Source organism: Amphiura filiformis, chromosome 10 (genome assembly GCF_039555335.1).
Source record: "Amphiura filiformis chromosome 10, Afil_fr2py, whole genome shotgun sequence".
Lineage (NCBI taxonomy): Eukaryota > Metazoa > Echinodermata > Ophiuroidea > Amphilepidida > Amphiuridae > Amphiura > Amphiura filiformis.
Window position 1 is genome coordinate 11,060,256 of NC_092637.1, and position 22,025 is coordinate 11,082,280.

The window sequence follows — 22,025 nt, forward strand, 5'->3', positions numbered from 1 at the left end:
ACAAATACTGAAATGTTACTTACGAATACAGCATAATACATGACATGTGTAATGAAGTGTCCCTACCAATGGAAATTAATTGTCAAAAACTTTAAGCGGTACCCGGACAATATTATTACCCATATACGGATTCATTCAATAATTATTTATTATGTAAATTTGCTGTTTAACTACTTGTATATCAAAATGAAGTGTTCAAAATCTTGCTATAAGCATCAAAAATGTTTGATCTAAGGTAAAAGCACTTATTCATTTGGACGTACCATCTGAAAGAGATCTAAAAGCTACAATTTTATTCATTTATTATCATAATAGCAAAATTTGAACCTCTAAACTCAATATAGAAATGGTTAAATCGCTCAGGTTACCTACGAATACCCGGGGTTCTTCACCTATCATTTTATAAAGCATTAGGTGTATGCGTATAATTCCTAATATTCCTGAAAACAGATATCCCACTCGTTCTTATACAATATGTAAATTTATTCATACTCATTTGATAAATAAAATACAGAAACTAACCTAAACTTCATTTTCAAAAATATTGATCATATTGATCGCGTTATAAAAATAAAAACAAATATTTTCTGGTTGAGCTAGCATTTTCCTGACACCCCGTGGTCTACATTACACAAAAAAAGTGTTAATGGGAATATTCCATTTGTTTTAGGTTGATTAGTATTGCGATAGTGAAAGCATCCTAGTGGTATTCGTAGGTAACATTAGGTTTTGATGTCACATTTACTATCACACGTCCTGGCTTTATTTTTCAAGATTAGTGATGGCACTTTTGGTTCCTATAAGGCCAACATGCCATCAATCAATGGGCAAAAGGAAAAAATTGTGGAGACATTTTTATTTTGGACTTTTATTTTTGGCCGTGGACACTTTTGGTTGGATTCAACCATATAAGCATGCATTTTTAGCAATTGAGTTACTATATTGATTACCTTATACAAAAATTGGGCTATCGTACTGAAAACACAAAAGTTTAGCATACTTAGTTCTCAAATTATGAGGTTTTGTGATGTGTATTTTCTTACTCCATATTTTTGCCTTTATCTCAATTTCAAATTTGCCACCTTTGGTCCCCATGGACCAGATTGCGTCACAATGGAATCAGCCAATTTGTTGTGTTCGTCAGGTCATCAGAGCAATTTTGATATAATGTCGCATTCAAACATTAAGTCCCCCATAGAACTCCACATTAAATGGCCAAAATAGCCAGTGTGGCTTCTTTCACTTTACTTCAGTTTAGAGCTGAATGGTTGCAGTAGTATTGGAGTCATATGTTCATATGCATTAGGCATGTTCATCGCCACTTTTTCAATATTGTATATCGCCAGCGAAATTTATCGCGATTAATCGATAATGGCGATAATGAAGGAAGCTTCAAAGCATTTTATTTGACCAAGTTTCTGTTTCGAAAATACGTGAAAATATTGTTAAATATTGTTAGTCTGTATCCGGTGGTTCTATTGCTGGTATATGCCATTGGCACCATTATCTGGTTGGTCACTCTCGGTATCCTCTTCTTTGTCAAATTGAAGTCAAACTATTATCGCGATCGTGACAATGAAATTTATCGCGATAGACGATAGTAACATTATCGTGAACATGCCTAGTATGCATGACACATGTACTGCCAAAATAACAAAAATAATTCTATATGTCTAACCTTATTAAACACTCCCCTGCCAAAATATTCAGCAACTACGGAAAAACCATCTTGAGATTTCTCAAGCTGAAAAAGAATAATAAATATAAAGTAACATTACATGTAGCTATTACAATAACTGAATATCTGAATAAAGACACAACCCAAGTCCTCGGTTAGTGACTTTGAGATAACACCACGCTTTACAGTAATCTATACAAAGCATTTAAATTAAATTACAAATGGCTTATTCCAGTTGAAATCCAAACACCCCCGCTGGACGACATGACCTTAATCTCTCACACAGGGGGTGTAGATTTCAAATGGAATCAACCATTCAGGTAACCCCATTTGAAATTCATACTCCCTGGATGATTAAGGTCATGTCTTCCATAGGGGTTCATTTTGGCATTTGCGAGGGCAACCAGGCAATTTCTGCTAAGGCCTGCTAGGGCACCAAGGCAATCACATGCTAAAGAATACATCCAAAGTTACACATTTTGAGGGGCACCAAGGCAAAGGCATAGGGCACCCAAGGCATCTGCCTTCGGTGCTTTCAATTACATGCTAAAGAATACATCCAAAGTTACACATTTTGAGGGGCATCAAGGCAAGGCATAGGGCACCCAAGGCATCTGCCTTCGGTGCTTTCAATTACATGCTAAAGAATACATCCAAAGTTACACATTTTGAGGGGCATCAAGGCAAGGCATAGGACACCCAAGGCATCTGCCTTCGGTGCTTTGAATTACATGCTAAAGAATACATCCAAAGTTACACATTTTGAGGGGCATCAAGGCAAAGGCATAGGACACCCAAGGCATCTGCCTTCGGTGCTTTCAATTACATGTTAAAGAATACATCCAAAGTTACACATTTTGAGGGGCATCAAGGCAAAGGCATAGGGCACCCAAGGCATCTGCCTTCGGTGCTTTCAATTACATGCTAAAGAATACATCCAAAGTTACACATTTTGAGGGGCATCAAGGCAAAGGCATAGGGCACCCAAGGCATCTGCCTTCGGTGCTTTCAATTACATGCTAAAGAATACATCCAAAGTTACACATTTTGAGGGGCATCAAGGCAAAGGCATAGGGCACCCAAGGCATCTGCCTCCGGTGCTTTCAATTACATGCTAAAGAATACATCCAAAGTTACACATTTTGAGGGGCATCAAGGCAAAGGCATAGGGCACCCAAGGCATCTGCCTTCGGTGCTTTCAATTACATGCTAAAGAATACATCCAAAGTTACACATTTTGAAGGGCACTAAGGTAAAGGCATGGGGAACCCAAGGCAATTGCCTTTGATTATTCTTTCCCCTGCAAATGTATATTTTACAAGTGTTTAGTACTGACCTGTCGATGGAATTGTTCATGTAGATCTCTGCCTTGTTCCTGAGCCTTAATGATATCTAATACTTTGTGATTCTCCGGGGCACAGGCTGGGCATTCCTGATCATTATCTGCATAGCTATCAAAACAACTGAAATAGAAAACAAAATAAATAGCACGGTGTGAAACAAATTGGATTTACTGTATTTGTTCAACTTAACTAGCATTCGCTATGGACGGGCTATTCCAGTTGAAATCCACACACCCCAATGGAAGATATGACCTTGATCTCTCACTCAGGCAGTCTTCCATAGGGGGTGTATGGATAGTACACAGTAAAGGATAGTAAAACCCATAATTCCTATCGTTTATTCTCATTCTTAGTCATTTAAATATTATTTTTATAACTAAATATTGTTTTATTTAGCAAAAATTAAGTTATCCGTCATGAAAACTCCCTTTTTCTGAAATGAACAAAACTTGTTCACCCGTTTAATTGCGCATACTGCTATCTCGTTTGCGTATTATTATAGAACGCGCTACATACACACGCTTCGACAAGCGTGACACAGTTGCTGTGATCGACGGCATGCAGAAGCCAATGAAATTCAGGGCTAACAAGCTAAGCCACAGCCACTGACTGAGAAATGACTTTAATCTAGCTATCTCCAACACACAGGGGGTGAATTTTTCAAATGGAGTCACCCATTCAGGTGATTCAGGAACTTCACACTCCTAGTGTGGAAGATTAAGACCATGTCTTCCAAAGGGGGTGCATGGATTTTAACTAGAATGGCCTATTCTTAACTTACTGTTGATGATAGGAATGTTGACAAAGGAAGTGGACAGATGGAAGCTCCAACTTGTGATTGCACACACTACACTTAGAAACCTGGAATATCTTGGCACTGAAAAATAAAAACAAACAGAAATTCAGATTGGATCAGTCATGTTAATTATCATAATGCAAAATATGTTTACTAATACTAGACCTAACTTTTATAGCAATTTGTTTGAAGGTGAACACCTAACCTGGCATGCTGCTTTTCCATTGCATTCAGAAATTTCAATCATCACAAATATCGTTAACAAACCATCTTGGAGTTTGATTGACACATCACGTCAGACACACATTATAGTGTGTCTCGTCTCAAGTTGAGAGTAACACCATGTTGGCTTTTGCTTGTGATGAGTTTACGCAGTTCATGAACAAATCACCCTTTCTTCCTGGTACTGTTTGACACTTACTTTGTTTTCATTTCTTCAATTTGCGTTCTCATTTTCTCTGTTTCTTCCCGGTACTGTTTAATAAGTCTCTCGTCGTCTGCTATCTGATCATTTTCCTGCTGTAACCTTCTGATGATGTAGTCCTATTTAAAAAAAACCAAATGTGTAAGAAGGGGTTTTGTTGCATTTTGAAGTCGGTGAAATGGGCTTCAGCTAGGGGGTTTTACTCTGTACCATATTCATTGCATTTTAATCACATTTTAAGGTTATTCATTTAGAGTTCATTGACAAATCTGAACCTGTGTGCTTGCAGTATTTCATTATGGAGATTATCATCATACTGCAGCAATCTAAGAAGTAACATGTTGAATGGCTCAATTCAGTGTATTTCATAACTACTTCCTCTGTTTGTCTGTTGAAGCTGTATATGTAAGGCCTATTCATAATGCCCGTTTCATGGGGACAAACACTTTACTTACATGGTGAAATTATTCTAACAATATTGCTAATTGGTCCAATTGAAAATGAAAACTTCTTTTTGACCAATATGCAGGTAGTTCTCATGGGGTTAATTTGGGTGTCTAATTAGGACTTATACTCACCTTAACCACCGAGAGAGTAGCAGTAGAGTTGTGTGCCAAAGTCTCGATGACTATTAACGGTGGCAACAGATTACGCCTATCAATCTGTGATAACACCTCTACAATGTATTGCTTACCTTAACAACTGAGAGAGTAGCAGTAGAGTTGTGTGCCAAGGTCTCGATGACTATTAACGGTGGCAACAGATTACGCCTATCAATCTGTGATAACACCTCTACAATGTATTGCTTACCTTAACAACTGAGAGAGTAGCAGTAGAGTTGTGTGCCAAGGTCTCGATGACTATTAACGGTGGCAACAGATTACGTCTATCAATCTGTGATAACACCTCTACAATGTATTGCTTACCTTAACAACTGAGAGAGTAGCAGTAGAGTTGTGTGCCAAGGTCTCGATGACTATTAATGGTGGCAACAGATTACGCCTATCAATCTGTGATAACACCTCTACAATGTATTGCTTACCTTAACAACCGAGAGAGTAGCAGTAGAGTTGTGTGCCAAGGTCTCGATGACTATTAACGGTGGCAACAGATTACGCCTATCAATCTGTGATAACACCTCTACAATGTATTGCTTACCTTAACAACTGAGAGAGTAGCAGTAGAGTTGTGTGCCAAGGTCTCAATGACTATTAACGGTGGCAACAGATTACGCCTATCAATCTGTGATAACACCTCTACAATGTATTGCTTACCTTAACAACTGAGAGAGTAGCAGTAGAGTTGTGTGCCAAGGTCTCAATGACTATTAACGGTGGCAACAGATTACGCCTATCAATCTGTGATAACACCTCTACAATGTATTGCTTACCTTAACAACCGAGAGAGTAGCAGTAGAGTTGTGTGCCAAGGTCTCGATGACTATTAACGGTGGCAACAGATTACGCCTATCAATCTGTGATAACACCTCTACAATGTATTGCTTACCTTAACAACTGAGAGAGTAGCTGTAGAGTTGTGTGCCAAGGTCTCGATGACTATTAACGGTGGCAACAGATTACGCCTATCAATCTGTGATAACACCTCTACAATGTATTGCTTACCTTAACAACCGAGAGAGTAGCAGTAGAGTTGTGTGCCAAAGTCTCAATGACTATTAACGGTGGCAACAGATTACGCCTATCAATCTGTGATAACACCTCTACAATGTATTGCTTACCTTAACAACCGAGAGAGTAGCAGTAGAGTTGTGTGCCAAGGTCTCGATGACTATTAACGGTGGCAACAGATTACGCCTATCAATCTGTGATAACACCTCTACAATGTATTGCTTACCTTAACAACTGAGAGAGTAGCAGTAGAGTTGTGTGCCAAGGTCTCGATGACTATTAATGGTGGCAACAGATTACGCCTATCAATCTGTGATAACACCTCTACAATGTATTGCTTACCTTAACAACCGAGAGAGTAGCAGTAGAGTTGTGTGCCAAGGTCTCGATGACTATTAATGGTGGCAACAGATTACGCCTATCAATCTGTGATAACACCTCTACAATGTATTGCTTACCTTAACAACTGAGAGAGTAGCAGTAGAGTTGTGTGCCAAGGTCTCAATGACTATTAACGGTGGCAACAGATTACGCCTATCAATCTGTGATAACACCTCTACAATGTATTGCTTACCTTAACAACTGAGAGAGTAGCAGTAGAGTTGTGTGCCAAGGTCTCGATGACTATTAACGGTGGCAACAGATTACGCCTATCAATCTGTGATAACACCTCTACAATGTATTGCTTACCTTAACAACTGAGAGAGTAGCAGTAGAGTTGTGTGCCAAGGTCTCGATGACTATTAATGGTGGCAACAGATTACGCCTATCAATCTGTGATAACACCTCTACAATGTATTGCTTACCTTAACAACTGAGAGAGTAGCAGTAGAGTTGTGTGCCAAGGTCTCGATGACTATTAATGGTGGCAACAGATTACGCCTATCAATCTGTGATAACACCTCTACAATGTATTGCTTACCTTAACCACCGAGAGAGTAGCAGTAGAGTTGTGTGCCAAGGTCTCGATGACTATTAACGGTGGCAACAGATTACGCCTATCAATCTGTGATAACACCTCTACAATGTATTGCTTACCTTAACAACTGAGAGAGTAGCAGTAGAGTTGTGTGCCAAGGTCTCGATGACTATTAATGGTGGCAACAGATTACGCCTATCAATCTGTGATAACACCTCTACAATGTATTGCTTACCTTAACAACTGAGAGAGTAGCAGTAGAGTTGTGTGCCAAGGTCTCGATGACTATTAACGGTGGCAACAGATTACGCCTATCAATCTGTGATAACACCTCTACAATGTATTGCTTACCTTAACAACTGAGAGAGTAGCAGTAGAGTTGTGTGCCAAGGTCTCGATGACTATTAACGGTGGCAACAGATTACGCCTATCAATCTGTGATAACACCTCTACAATGTATTGCTTACCTTAACCACCGAGAGAGTAGCAGTAGAGTTGTGTGCCAAGGTCTCGATGACTATTAACGGTGGCAACAGATTACGCCTATCAATCTGTGATAACACCTCTACAATGTATTGCTTACCTTAACCACAGAGAGAGTAGCAGTAGAGTTGTGTGCCAAGGTCTCGATGACTATTAACGGTGGCAACAGATTACGCCTATCAATCTGTGATAACACCTCTACAATGTATTGCTTACCTTAACAACTGAGAGAGTAGCAGTAGAGTTGTGTGCCAAGGTCTCGATGACTATTAATGGTGGCAACAGATTACGTCTATCAATCTGTGATAACACCTCTACAATGTATTGCTTACCTTAACAACTGAGAGAGTAGCAGTAGAGTTGTGTGCCAAGGTCTCGATGACTATTAACGGTGGCAACAGATTACGCCTATCAATCTGTGATAACACCTCTACAATGTATTGCTTACCTTAACAACTGAGAGAGTAGCAGTAGAGTTGTGTGCCAAGGTCTCGATGACTATTAACGGTGGCAACAGATTACGCCTATCAATCTGTGATAACACCTCTACAATGTATTGCTTACCTTAACCACCGAGAGAGTAGCAGTAGAGTTGTGTGCCAAGGTCTCGATGACTATTAATGGTGGCAACAGATTACGCCTATCAATCTGTGATAACACCTCTACAATGTATTGCTTACCTTAACAACTGAGAGAGTAGCTGTAGAGTTGTGTGCCAAGGTCTCGATGACTATTAACGGTGGCAACAGATTACGCCTATCAATCTGTGATAACACCTCTACAATGTACTGCTTACAGTTGTCTTCTCTGCCGGCAAAGTATGATAACGCTTGCACCCACAGATTAGAATCTTGTGTTCTATATAGGAAAAAAAATGTAATAAAATAGTAATAAGAATAATTATAATAATACATGGCCATGGGTTCATATCTGGAAAGGAGATGAGAGATTTATTCCGATAATTTTTAAGCAGCCCTTCAGTAAACCTATGACAATGCTCATCCCTCCAGTCAGATAACAAAAGAGAGCAATGTTTGCAATCAGTTTAACATTAATCAAAAGATCCACCAAGGATTATTCTACAAGCTCTTCAATGTCCTTAGATTGTTTTACAGAAACTTGATGGACTTACCCGTATCTTTTGCAGGCATCAATAATTTGGTCGTATTCATCATGCTCCATGTGATAGTGAAGGATCTGCTGATATCTGCAGAAAATCATCGTTTTTGTGAATATATTGTTAGCTCATAAATCCCATTGTCCATGGAAATGGAGATAATTCCAAAAGCAATGAAATGCTTGCTTTGTTCCACTCAATCCTAATTTGGTCCAGCAACACTAGTGGTGTTTCTAGAAGCTCTTCCACAGAGAAAACAAAAGTTATCCCAGATGGATAAGAGAATCCATATGGATTTGTCGCAGGGGAGACAAAGCAATGAACAACCAAGAAGGCACAGCATTCAACCTCAGTCACATTTATGACCATTTGATCCTGAACAATTCTAGAAACACTACATCTTCTAGAAACACCACCAGTGTTGCTGGGCCAAGCAAACCAGACAAGAAGGTTTGAAACATTGAGTCTCCATAAAATCCTGAGTACTTTGTACATGAATGTGTTTTATAGACCTTAAACCACAAATTGTTATTAGCATACCGTAAAGTCCCATCTACAAGCATATAGAGTGCTTCTGATTAAAGCTAAATTATTCCAGGTGCCATTATGGAGTTTGAACAAATAAATTACAGATCCAAGCATATAAAAACAAGTATTATTGTAAGACCAATCTATTGTATTGGTATATATACGCCTGATTAGTATTGGTTAATCTTTCATCAAAAACCCCAAATATGCTTGTAGACAAGGTTTTATGGTAGTACAATTACACTCTAGAGATAGGATAGAGGTACAGGATTTTGCACCAATGTATTGAGGAATATCAAGGACCACAATACTTACAATTTGCCTTTTTCATACAAAAAGAGAATCCCTTTCTTGAAGTTATGCATCTGACAGAGGATAAGTGCTTGGTCAATGTCATAATGTGACTGAAAAAAGATAAATACAAAAACATATTACTCCTTGTCCATAATTTTGGTAACAGACAAACTACTCCTATATTTGTACCCACCCCACATTCACAACACAAAAAAAACCAATCAAACAAAAACAAAAACAACCCTTGTTTCACAGGACCATTCTCAGCTTTGGTTTCACAACCTACCAAGGACCAAGATAAAGGCTAAAAGTACATCTGTAGTGTAACTTTCCTTGCTTAAAACTTTGGGCCTCTGCCAATCGATGACATGATTTGTTGGACTGAATGATTGGCTATCAGACTGTTTTCTAGTCTGACGGGTGTAGTTCTTTTTCAAACTGATCACTTTGTCCGTGATGTGCTAGTTCACTATAATCAAATTAAGTATTTCTTGGCCAAACTGGAACACTGTGAACACTAGTGGCTCCGCGATAAACACACGCGAATATAGCGCGGTACAGAAGAAAGTATACACGCGCCTTACACTGCGTACACGCTTAGTACACTAAATGGACGCAACGCGCATGTTCCAGTTTGGCCAAGAAATGCTTAATTTGATTAGAAGTCTAGTGGAGATATGAATGCTCAGTTTGAACAGGGGATTACGTACACACAGTCTGTTGTTTGTGGAGTCCGATTCCATCTTGTCCAAAACGTTCAAAATTGTCAGGTTAGTCACGATTAACTACTTTGGTTTTGACAAAATTAACATTATAATCTGATTTTCTGCAAACCTGATGAATCTATTTATTGGCCCCTTATTTACTATTACATTGTATTTATTATAATCAACATGGATATTTTTCAATAAAGAGGGACTCTAGTATTAGAATTATGTACTTGTCCTACTTACATCACTGGTCTGCAGCAGGTCCATGGCTTTGCGTTCCAACTCTTTCTTTGTTGCTTTCTCTTTAATTTCTACATGGGCTAAATCATGGAGGTACAGCTCTAGTAATGTGTTGTATATAAGGCTGGGTGAGTCTTGCTGTACCTGAGTGGGGAAAAGTAACATTCGGTCAGATTTAAGAAATCATATGATGCATGTTGGTGGACAAGACAAGACAAGAAAGAAAGATTGATTGAGAGATGTACAAGACAGCGATGGGGGTGGGGGGGGGGGGGGTTGGAGGGGTCGAGGGGCAGAACTAGAAAGAGAAAGCTATTTCTTTGTGGCTTTCTCATTAATTTCTACATGGGCGCACAGTTCCAGTAACGTGTTGTATAATCATTGATACACATACAGGGTGTCCCAAAAAAAGGAGGCCCCTCATTGTGCCCTCTTTTTCTCTTTTTTCTGAAAGATTGATAAAATATATTTTGATATGTAAAGAAACCTTTAATCGTTAGCTTTAATAAACCAAAACAATTATTTCAATCGGTTCACAACTTTTGAAGATATGCCCTTTTGAATAAAAGTACCCGTTTATCACTCTGTCCACGGATAGCAAACAGAGTGGTTGTGATGGCTCATGCTGTGGAGTGGCCTGCACGACCCCAGACCTCACACCACTTGATTTTGTTCCTTTGTGGCAAAATCCAAGATCGTCGCAAACGTATTACTGAATGCATTCGCAAGTATCCGGCGCACAAGGATGGTACGCAACGCAATTGATGCAATGAGGACCAGGGCTAAAACCTGTATTCGCTAAGGAGGCAACCAGGTAGAGGCCAGAGCAGCACAGTAAACTCACTTCAGAAGAACCAAAGACAAACCAAACAGCTTTTTAGGGCTAAAAAGAGAAATGACTGATGTTGTAAAAAAAAAGAAGCAAGAAACAACAAAGTAAGAAACATAAATAAACAAAAAGGCATAAATAACCTAGAAAAATAAGTAATTGCAAGTAAAGCAAAAGAAGTCATCCATTTTACCCACATATTAATGACACTATTAACAAAATCCATTGCCCATAAACCCACCGGTAAAGCCCATTCCATAAGTAAGTTATTTTATAAAGTTATCATTGAGGAATGTTTGATATTCATGCATGGTATGTGTACTCCTTTTAATCTTTAAAGTAGCCAAACCTTCTCCGTGGACAGAGTGAAAAACGGGTACATTTCTTTAAAAGAGCATATCTTCAAAAGTTACGAGCCGATTGATATAATTATTTTGGTTTATTACAGCTAACAATTCAAGGTTTCTTTACATACCAAAATATATTTGATCAACTTTTCAGAAATAGGAGAACAAGAGGGCGCAATGAGGGGCCTCTTTTTTTTGGGACACCCTGTAGTTATATGAACAAGTAAACTGTGTATCTCAACCCCATTCGCTCAGTTAGTAAAGCGCCAGACTTTGATACAATTTCATGTTTTCAAAAGCGCTCGATACTAAGCAAATATGCTAAGTTGCTAACTATCGAGTTTTTACGATATGATGACTTACCTTTGTCATATGTTCCAAGAATTCCATGAGTTGGCTAGAGTTGTTGACAAATATGTGAATGAATTCTTCAGCAGGTGCTTTATGTACTAGTGGTGGTACGATGACATCACCTGACAGAGAGGCTGGGTCTACTAATGGTTCTAGGATTGCAAAAGGATACATAGAAATAATTCATTATATCACGGGAAGCAACATCGGATGCAAACATGCAAATAGTAATTATTAAACTTTGCTTTGGGAAATCATGTACATACATGTATATATTCTATTGTTTTTAAAAGAGGTTCAAATGGGCAAGAAAGCCCCTCAATCCTTGCCACACTATCATCATCAGAGACGAAGGTGAAGGAGTGAAGGAATGGCATCATAAGGTATCTATATCTCAAAACATGCTCTCTATTTTTGTTGCACAAGCATATTGAGTTGTTTTTCACTGTTTTATCGCTTTGAATTTGGTAGTGAAATCACTGAGTGTTTTAGGTTACGTAGCCATGTAACGTGTGTGCCATTCTTGGAATCGCTGCATAATACGCTCGCGTAATTAAACAGGCAGAACAATTGAAATGCTCTCTCAACAATTGAAATGCTCTCTCAAAATACAGAGCCAAATTTTGATATCACTTCAAACTTAAAGTATAGCAGTACATAATGCAACAATTATTTTAGTCATTTTTTTCTGAGTCATTTATAACAGATTCATATACTCCTAAAAATTAATTTTGATGTAAGTAAGACTATTCACTGAAAAACAGACAGTACATGCAATTTTGAGAATTTGTTTTGACGTCACAAAATACACATGCAAAACATAATGCCTGTGAGGAAACAATTCACAAGTTTTATAGGTAAAATATCTAATTCTCGATCATGAGAGTATGTATCTTCTGCATACTGTTGCATCAGCGTACTTTTTGTGGAACAACATGATCACATGCCCAAAGACTGTGATTGGTCAATTCTCAAAAGATGTGCTTATGCAATAAGTATGTGGTCCTTATTGCGTAGTAGGCTCAATGCAAATATCTGTAGGTTTGAAGCTGGCTCTCATGATCGGGAATTCAATAATTTTCCTATAGTCGATGGACCTTCATCATGCCGTTTCATTGAAACACACATTTCAACTCATGCATCACAATCTTCTCAGTGCAATACGGGGACTTTATTCATTCCAGGCGGGCATCAAACAACGTGACTTCAAAACACAAGAGCAAGAAAGTTATAACTGATTACCATTCAAGCCTCACAGAATTTTAAAATTTCTACTTTTCTACATTTATAATGTGACTAGGGGTGTAAATTAACGGTTATTTGACTAACTGTTTAAATTAACCACAATCTGGTCGGTTAACCGTGCAAAATGATGTAAAAAAAAAGGGGTAAAGGTTGAAATTTTATTTAGGGGGTTGGTTTTAGAGGGGTTTGAAACTTTGTTTTGGGAAGCTGAGTTAGCAAATCACCTCATTTGGGGGGTTCAATTCCCCTAACCATCTGTAAAGACCTCACAAGATAATTATCATGCTTCAAGCTACTTGTTATTATGATGGTAATCTTATAAATAAAATCTGCAGTTTGGTTTAGTATCAAAACTGTACAAAACTCTGTATTTATTCATCACAAAGATCTAAAATATCATGCACAATCAGCAAGACAAGACAGCAAAGAGTCACACAAGTTCATTTTTACCCTCTTCATCTTTGCCTTCAGGTTCATCTACAAGCCCTGCGACAGAAAGAAGTTTATAAAGATGCAACATGTATAACAAAGCACACAAATATTAGCATGCTAACATGACCACCACATTATAGCATCATTAAAGGTGGAAAAAGTGTTGGCTTAATTCACATGTTTAAAATTGTCCATCCATCATACAGTTTTCATTCATTTTATGTTATATTTATTGCTCCACATATTTCCAAAAGAATTACATTATAGAGACATACTCCACAAAACAGAGAGATGAAAATATCTTTGAGGTTTTTAAAGCAACGAATCATAAACTATAAACTGGCCCTATGCCAAATGATGAGGGCGACATTTCTTGCTATTCTACAATACAAAGCTGTGTGCCATTGGGCTATTCCATTTGAAATCCAAACCCCTTTGGAGGACATAATTCCGGTAACCTTAATTTTCCACACAGGGGATGTAGATTTCAGAAGCAGTCACCCTTTCAGGTAGCACAATTTGAAATTCACACTTCCTGTGTAGAAGATTAACGCCATGCGGTGTGTGGATTTCACCTCGAATAGCCCAATACCATTCAAAGGGAAAAGTTTCATTGCGCCGATCGAGGAAACAAAAGCATGATGGACAACGCATAAATATCAAAAAAAGTAGGATTCAAAAATTGAGGATTTACAGCACATAATGGGAAAAAGAATGTGAATATCAAAGACATGATGGAGACAGATCATAATATTAATATCGTCACTTCTACAAAGTACAAACATAGCAGTGTGTGCAAAAGCTGCAGATCTCAAACCAGTAAATAAAAAATCTAGACAAGCCCTTTCTGGCAGTTGTGTTCCATTTCTAAAGCAAAATGGTCAGTGCTGAAAAGAGTAGAATTTTGCATGATTTTGGATAACATATGAATCAGTCCTGCTCTTTCCCGTCCAACAGTCATCATACTACAACAGATGATAGATTTTGAGTGTGTTTTAAGGCCCGATTTTCTTCTATTTCCTGCCTGGAAGGTCTAAGGGTATTTATGTGAGCCCAAGCCAGTATAGACTAATGGGCTATGAAAAAAACTGACAGTCCATCAATTCTTTTTCCAGTCAAATGGATCAGGCAAAGGCTGACATTGGTTTTTTATGCCAATATTGTACACCATTTGTCAAAATTCAAAAAGTATGATGATAGCCGATTTATTCCTCAACCACATCAGTTATTAGTTATGTTTGGTTTAGGCATTAAAATACTCCCAAAAATAAGTTTTCGATGATACAGTTCATTCAGGGAGACCCTGTATCAGTTATGTGTAAAAAAAATCATGCTGTTGCCAACGACTGCATCCTTTCAGTTTGCTAGTTCAAATTTTAGCTGGAGAAAGGGAACTTAACATATGCAGATCAAACAAGGGTCAACTTACTGTCGCTAGGTTTGTAATCTGTGCACAACAATTTTAGCAGGTCTGTTGTCTGTGTAGGCACTTCACTCATTAACATCTTGCCATATTTCTTCATGTTATCCATGGCCTGCAAAATAATTCAAGAACATATTGAAATCTAATGTATTGATTAAATATGCTAGTAGACCTGGGGGACTCGGGGGACACAGCCCAGGGGGACTCAGGGGACTCAGGGGACACAGCCCAAGTTATAAATGCAACATACAAATCAGCCTATATATTAAGATTTAACCATAAGGCTACTAGACCATACAAAACAATACAGCATGAAGTGACTGCAAGACCATGCATCCCACATGATCTGATTGCGCTATCCTGCCAAACTACATAATATGCATGAAAATATTTCAGAACTTTTTATGTTGAAGCCTTTGGTCAGCACACAGAGAACCACTCAGCACCAGGAGGAAGGCTAGAAGACTCTGCGTATTTCAGCAAGCAAGACTAGGCGACCTGTCCCTGCCCATCGGAAACCTTCTACAGCCCGTCCAGCGCCAGTCGCGGCATCATCATCCAGAATCTTATTCAATGCATATCAGCCAATAAAGATTGTTACAAAAACTCATTTATACCAAAGACAATATGTGATTGGAACTCTCTTCCACCACACCTAATCAGCATCACAAAACCGGAAACCTTCAAAACTGCAGTAACCAAGTATCTAAGCAACCAAGACTAAGCAAGAATTTCAAAAACCACAGCGCAGATCACACATCCTGGCTGTTTGTCTCCATTCTGGAGTGTTGGACAGTACCAAACTCAAGACTCAAGACAGAGCATTAACTGATGACACAATGGGCTATTCAATTTAAAATCCACGCTCCCCATGTCGAAGATTTTGGAAATATCTTCAACAGGGGGAGTATGAATTTCAAATGGAACGATCATATTATGCTGCTCCATTTGAGTTTCAAACACCCTCTGAGAAAGATTCAACCTGAATATTTTACTGAGGGAGGGTGAGTTTCAAATGGAGCTGCTAATGTGTTAATTCCATTTGAAATTCATACTCACCCTGTGGAAGATATTTCCAAAATCTTCCATAGGGGTAGTGTGGATTTTAAATGGAATAAATCAATTTTGCTTACCTCTTCAAAGTCCAGCTTAGCGATATATGTGAGTGCTTTCTGGTAATCTTTGATGTCCTCTAGTTGTATCTTCAGGTAGAGATTGTGTTGATTATGCTTCTCTGCCAAGAACAGTGCATGCTCATAGTATCCTGCTTGCCTACATACCTGCAAATACAAACAGGTGTAATCCAACTTGATTTGTACTAGAACACCAGGTATACACTAATCCGACAAGCGAAGTGATGGTCAGAATTCATTCCGCCATTAATGGAGGCCATCCACACCAAACTGGTGTTGTAATTGCCCAATTTGGTGGGAAAGCACTGTTTCAAATCAATCTTATATTGTATTGCATTGTAAACTTTCAGCATCCTTTTGTCACACGGGTGATGGAACACAGTTTCAAATTCCCACAAAGCCTGCATCATTTCACACTTCAGGTGGGATGGCCCCCTTCATTGGCTGTCATTGAGGTGTAGGAATGTTTGGAATAGGAATTGTCTATATTCTTAAAAATATGAATGATGGAAAATTAACTGGTGCAATTTTCCTTGACCTCAAGAAGGCTTTTGATACCATCAATCATAGTCTTCTAATTAACAAATTAAAGCAATGTGGTATTTCTGGCTCATGTCTAAAATGGTTTATATCTTATCTTAGTAATAGGTCACAAGTTGTTAATATTTCTTCTACTATGTCTGACTTTAAAGATGTGAATATTGGTATTCCGCAAGGTACAATCTTAGGACCGCTATTGTTTATCATTTTTGTAAATTCACTTCCAAACTCTGTTAACTGTAAAACTATAATGTATGCAGATGACACAACTCTTATATGTAGTTCTAATGATGCATCAATTCTTCAAGCAGAATTAAATGATAATTTGTCTAATGTTGCCTCTTGGTTGAATGAAAACAATCTCACATTGAATATCAAGAAAACAAAACTCATGATTTTTGGCACAAGTTATATGGTGAATACATTTGATGATATTGATGTTTCATACAATGGTAGTAATATTGAAAGAGTTGATAAATTCAAGTATCTTGGTGTTGTATTTGATGAATTATTATCTTGGAATGAACACGTAAGCCATATTTCTTCTAATATCTCAAAGCGCATTGGCATAATCCGTAGACTTAGGTATTATCTTCCAAATGATACCCTTAAAATGCTTGCCAATGCCCTTGTCATGCCACACTTTGACTATTGTAGTCCTGTTTGGTCAAATTGCATAAACACCCTTTTAACTTCACTTCAAGTGCACCATAATAGACTTGCTCGTACTCTTTTGTCAGCAGATATAAGAACTCCTATTAATGATATGATGGAGTCTCTTAACTGGGATAAACTACATACAAGATGGGAAAAACAACTTCTGATAATTGTGTTCAAGTGTCTTACCCATAATGCACCATCTTACTTATCCTCTCAATTTATTTATATGCAATCTCTTCATACTCATGGTACCAGAAGCCAAACTTTCAATTCTCTTGCCATTCCAAAATGGAACATAAATCCTGGCAAGAGAACTTTTCACTACAGATCATGTTATGCTTGGAATGAACTCCCTCAAGACATCCGTAGAAACTTTTCTTCCATGACCCTTAATACTTTTAAAAACTGTATTTCAGATTTGTGATTAAAATTTTATCCAATTTCCACAAATTTATTCAACTTTTTGTCTTTTCTTTATATCTGATTGCCAAACATGTACATTGTTATAATATTATTAGTATTTAATCATGTAACTATTTGTGTTACCAGACCTGATGTAAAAATGAACCTGATGTACAATGTAAATAATGTATCATGTAACTTTTGATTCCATGCATTGCTTTTAATTTAATTTATATTAACCTCTGTCATGAAATTGTACAATGTATATGTATATTGTGAATTGTCACTCAGGGCCCCCTTGGAGATCAGTACTAGTTACTGAAGGGGCTACCCTGGTTAAAGAAAGATTAAATAAATAAATAAATAAATAAATAGACCATTCCTATAATTGGCACATTTCTGGTGTTGGTGGGGTGAACATTGATATCACATTCGCGATGACCATATAGGTTAATGCGTGTGATATATTGCTCATTTAAAATCACTTTGAGTGAACGATGGCAAGTGAAGAATGAGAGATGGGCTCAAACATTTATCATTATCATTGTTATTACAAAATAAATGCCAGAGTCAATTTACACAATACTCACTTTAATAGCAGTTTCAACATCAAAAGTCACTTCCTTGTCTTTTGTCTGCCAAGGTTAAAAAGAACAAAAAAAAATGGTTTATTGTGTGTTTCCTTATTTTAAATATCTCAAAGCGATATAATGAGTCCTAACTCCAGCAATAAAGGTCATCCGCAATTCCAGCCTATTGACCATGATATGTTTTGCGATGTTTCCAAGGTAACAAAACATCCTGGATGGTGATAAAAATTTCTTATTTAACTTGTTTTACATGTTGAGCAGTTTGAGCCAATTTTCATTAAAATCAGAGCATTTTTAATTTTTGATCCCGTGTATCACAAACAAAAAATTACCAGCCCCAGCTTTGACTTTTTTACTTATAATGAGTCAAGAAGGGTATGTCACAGGTAGGTCAAACTATACTTAATCCGAATCCTTGAGATGACTTTGGCATGGATTCTAACAAGTTTGAAATTTGACCCCTGTGTTGACCTTTGAATGACATTTACAATCTCTCGAAACACTTTTTTAATTTTTGGAACATGACAAATCTGGTAAGACACCCTTAGCACTTCAGAAAATAATGATCATTTAATCCCTGAGGGGGTGCCAACGTTAGGCCCTGTCATGTCCCCAACTATTACAACCTTAAGTGCCCTAATCCTTAACTTTAATGCTTTTTGTACTGACTCTTTGACCTATTGGGCTCAGTGCTCCTTCATTAACAAACTTACTACATTAAGGAACACTTACCATGATGAACTCATCCAGTTTACTGTTGTCCTTCAGTTTTGTGTAGCAATTCAGTAATAGTGTGGTGTGATCCTCGTTGGCAAGGGTCTCTTTGTGTAATGCTTGCAAATACGCTGTCAAGTTATGGATACGTTGGGCATCCAGGAACTACAATGGTACACAAAAATAGACCAACTTGATGTTAAAAAATTACTTTGATTCATTATTTTATGTACATGTATTGGAAGTTCCAATAGTCCAAGGAAGCCTAATATGAAAATGTAAAGTGGTTTTACTGACGATGAGCCAGTAAAAGAGCATGCATTGTATGTCTCAACTCATGGCAAGAGGAAACCTGGACGGCAACAAATCTTTTTCATCCAGTCTCTTTAGGGGGATATGGACAGCATGCTGAGTCAAGGTCAACTATCACCAATGGCTCAAGACCAATAGCTAGAGGAAACTTGTAGTCTCCTGCTCCGCAGCCGATGGATGATGATAATGAAAGTGGTTTACAACCTACACCTCCTGTGGAAGATGACACTGCTACCACAATTCATACATGTACCCCACGCTTGATCAGATCTTTCATGCAGATAACTAATATTACCTTTCTGATAACGTAAGATGGTTCAAGCCTGCCTATAGTCCTGATGTATTGTGCTATAGCCCCATCATGATCCCCTTTACTGTATAAATGGTCACCATACTGTGTGAAGATATCGATGAGACCATCATAGTCATAATGCTGGCTTTTAGCAAGACTGTCAAACAAAACAAAAAAACAGGTAATAACAGTTGTAAAATGTCAGAGTTCATAAATAAATTGATATAGACTATAACCACAACAATTATACTCCATATATCAAGCATGCCTGCTTGTAAAGTTCTATTTCAAAATGATCGGTTTGTTATGATTTCCATTTTTTCTTTAGTTTTTGCTTTTATTTTACGTATATAGTTCCTATTTAAATCAGATCATGGAACACAATCATAAAAAATGTAAAGTAACAAACAAATGAACATAATGAAAAAAAATATATATTTAACACCCCCCCCCCCCCAAAAAATACAAAGAAACCAAGTAACCAAACAAAAATAAACAAAATACTTCATCACAAACCTTACAAGTAGCCTAGCAATGTGCATTATTGCATATATTGGGCAAGAATATTTATTTAAGGCTTACTTGATGGCGGTATATACAGGTTTTTCTTGAAGAGAATCTCCAGTTTGGTCTGTGTGTCTTTTTCTTGTAGGTGATAAAGCTGAAATACAAGCGAGCATAAACAAACAATAAAGGAATGGAACCAAATTGGTTGGATATTTTGATCCACCGTTGATACTTGGTAGGTTACATACATACATACATAAAGGTGATTTAAGGCGCTTATGCAAATATTTGATCTAAACGCACAGAACTACAATACCAACAACAAACAATAACCAGCCAGTGGAAAACAAGAAAAGTCAATGTAAAGACAAAATGAAAATTACTAAAAATTGTGCAAGTGAGTTTTCAGCAGCTTTTTGAATTGTGTGAGAGAAGAAGCTTCCCGTATGTTCCGTGGCAGGCTGTTCCAGATGGACGGTCCAGCAGCTGTAAATGACTTATCACCACAGGTTAACTTGGTTCACCAACAGAGGGCACTCCGACTCTAGCCCAGAAGAGGATCGTATATGTCGCTCTGACAAAACTGTCAGGTGAGTAAATAACTTTTGGTTTTGACAAGATGAGTATATTACAAGTTTCTACAAACTTAATGAGTTATGATCTTGGTTCATTCTTTGGTAACAACCGCTGCAAAGCGATGACTGAAATGAATAGATTTTAATTTTTCCATGACACTATTAGATTCACCTTTCTATCTCCTCCTAGTATATATATTGATCCCCATTCCTGGATGACATCAAGAACTTCAGGTACAGGGGCTGAGTAGGCTGAAATAACACAAGAATATACCACAAGAATTATATCAGATGCAGCTGAAGTGCTCTATGCAATTGCAGAGCGTATTACAACATAAAGTGATCTTTATTATGCTACCATTGCGTGCCGATCATCAGGCAAAATCATCAGGCCTGATGTGAAAGCAATAGTAGCAAAATACACCCAAATGTCTCACAAATACACCCAAATATCTGACAAATACACCCAAATGTCTCACAAATACACCCAGATGTCTCACAAATACACCCAGATGTCTCACAAATAAACCCAGATGTCTCACAAATACACCCAGATGTCTCACAAATAAACCAAAATGTCTCACAAATACACCCAAATGTCTCACAAATACACCCAAATATCTGACAAATACACCAAAATGTCTCACAAATACACCCAAATGTCTCACAAATACACCCAGATGTCTCACAAATACACCCAGATGTCTCACAAATAAACCCAGATGTCTCACAAATAAACCCAGATGTCTCACAAATACACCAAAATGTCTCACAAATACACCCAAATGTCTCACAAATACACCCAGATGTCTCACAAATACACCCAGATGTCTCACAAATACACCCAGATGTTTCACAAATACACCAAAATGTCTCACAAATACACCCAAATGTCTCACAAATACACCCAGATGTCTCACAAATACACCCAGATGTCTCACAGATACACCCAGATGTCTCACAAATACACCCAAATGTCTCACAAATACACCCAAATGTCTCACAAATACACCCAAATGTCTCACAAATACACCCAAATGTCTCACAAATACACCCAGATGTCTCACAAATACACCAAAATGTCTCACAAATACACCCAAATGTCTCACAAATACACCCAAATGTCTCACAAATACACCCAGATGTCTCACAAATACACCCAGATGTCTCACAAATACACCCAGATGTCTCACAAATACACCCAGATGTCTCACAAATAAACCCAGATGTCTCACAAATACACCAAAATGTCTCACAAATACACCCAAATGTCTCACAAATACACCCAGATGTCTCACAAATACACCCAGATGTCTCACAAATACACCCAAATGTCTCACAAATACACCCAGATGTCTCACAAATACACCCAAATGTCTCACAAATACACCCAGATGTCTCACAAATACACCCAGATGTCTCACAAATACACCCAGATGTCTCACAAATACACCCAAATGTCTCACAAATACACCAAAATGTCTCACAAATACACCAAAATGTCAAAAATTCA

The 22,025-nt window shown here is 37.8% G+C and overlaps 1 protein-coding gene across 1 annotated transcript in view; it reads right to left on the reverse strand.

Annotated features, from left to right (window-relative positions):
* LOC140162493 (vacuolar protein sorting-associated protein 11 homolog) overlaps window positions 1-22,025 on the reverse strand; it is a 45,808-nt gene that overhangs the window by 3,243 nt on the left and 20,540 nt on the right. Inside the window, exons 10-25 of the mRNA XM_072185733.1 lie at window positions 20,685-20,764; window positions 20,009-20,091; window positions 19,434-19,587; window positions 18,845-18,991; window positions 18,113-18,157; window positions 15,921-16,067; window positions 14,794-14,899; window positions 11,700-11,839; window positions 10,164-10,304; window positions 9,232-9,320; window positions 8,404-8,478; window positions 7,952-8,129; window positions 4,239-4,360; window positions 3,803-3,898; window positions 3,015-3,141; window positions 1,679-1,744 (exon numbers count right to left, since the gene is read on the reverse strand). Of these exons, the coding sequence (XP_072041834.1) occupies window positions 1,679-1,744; window positions 3,015-3,141; window positions 3,803-3,898; window positions 4,239-4,360; window positions 7,952-8,129; window positions 8,404-8,478; window positions 9,232-9,320; window positions 10,164-10,304; window positions 11,700-11,839; window positions 14,794-14,899; window positions 15,921-16,067; window positions 18,113-18,157; window positions 18,845-18,991; window positions 19,434-19,587; window positions 20,009-20,091; window positions 20,685-20,764 (1,796 nt within the window). The remainder of the gene's footprint in view (window positions 1-1,678; window positions 1,745-3,014; window positions 3,142-3,802; window positions 3,899-4,238; window positions 4,361-7,951; window positions 8,130-8,403; window positions 8,479-9,231; window positions 9,321-10,163; window positions 10,305-11,699; window positions 11,840-14,793; window positions 14,900-15,920; window positions 16,068-18,112; window positions 18,158-18,844; window positions 18,992-19,433; window positions 19,588-20,008; window positions 20,092-20,684; window positions 20,765-22,025) is intronic.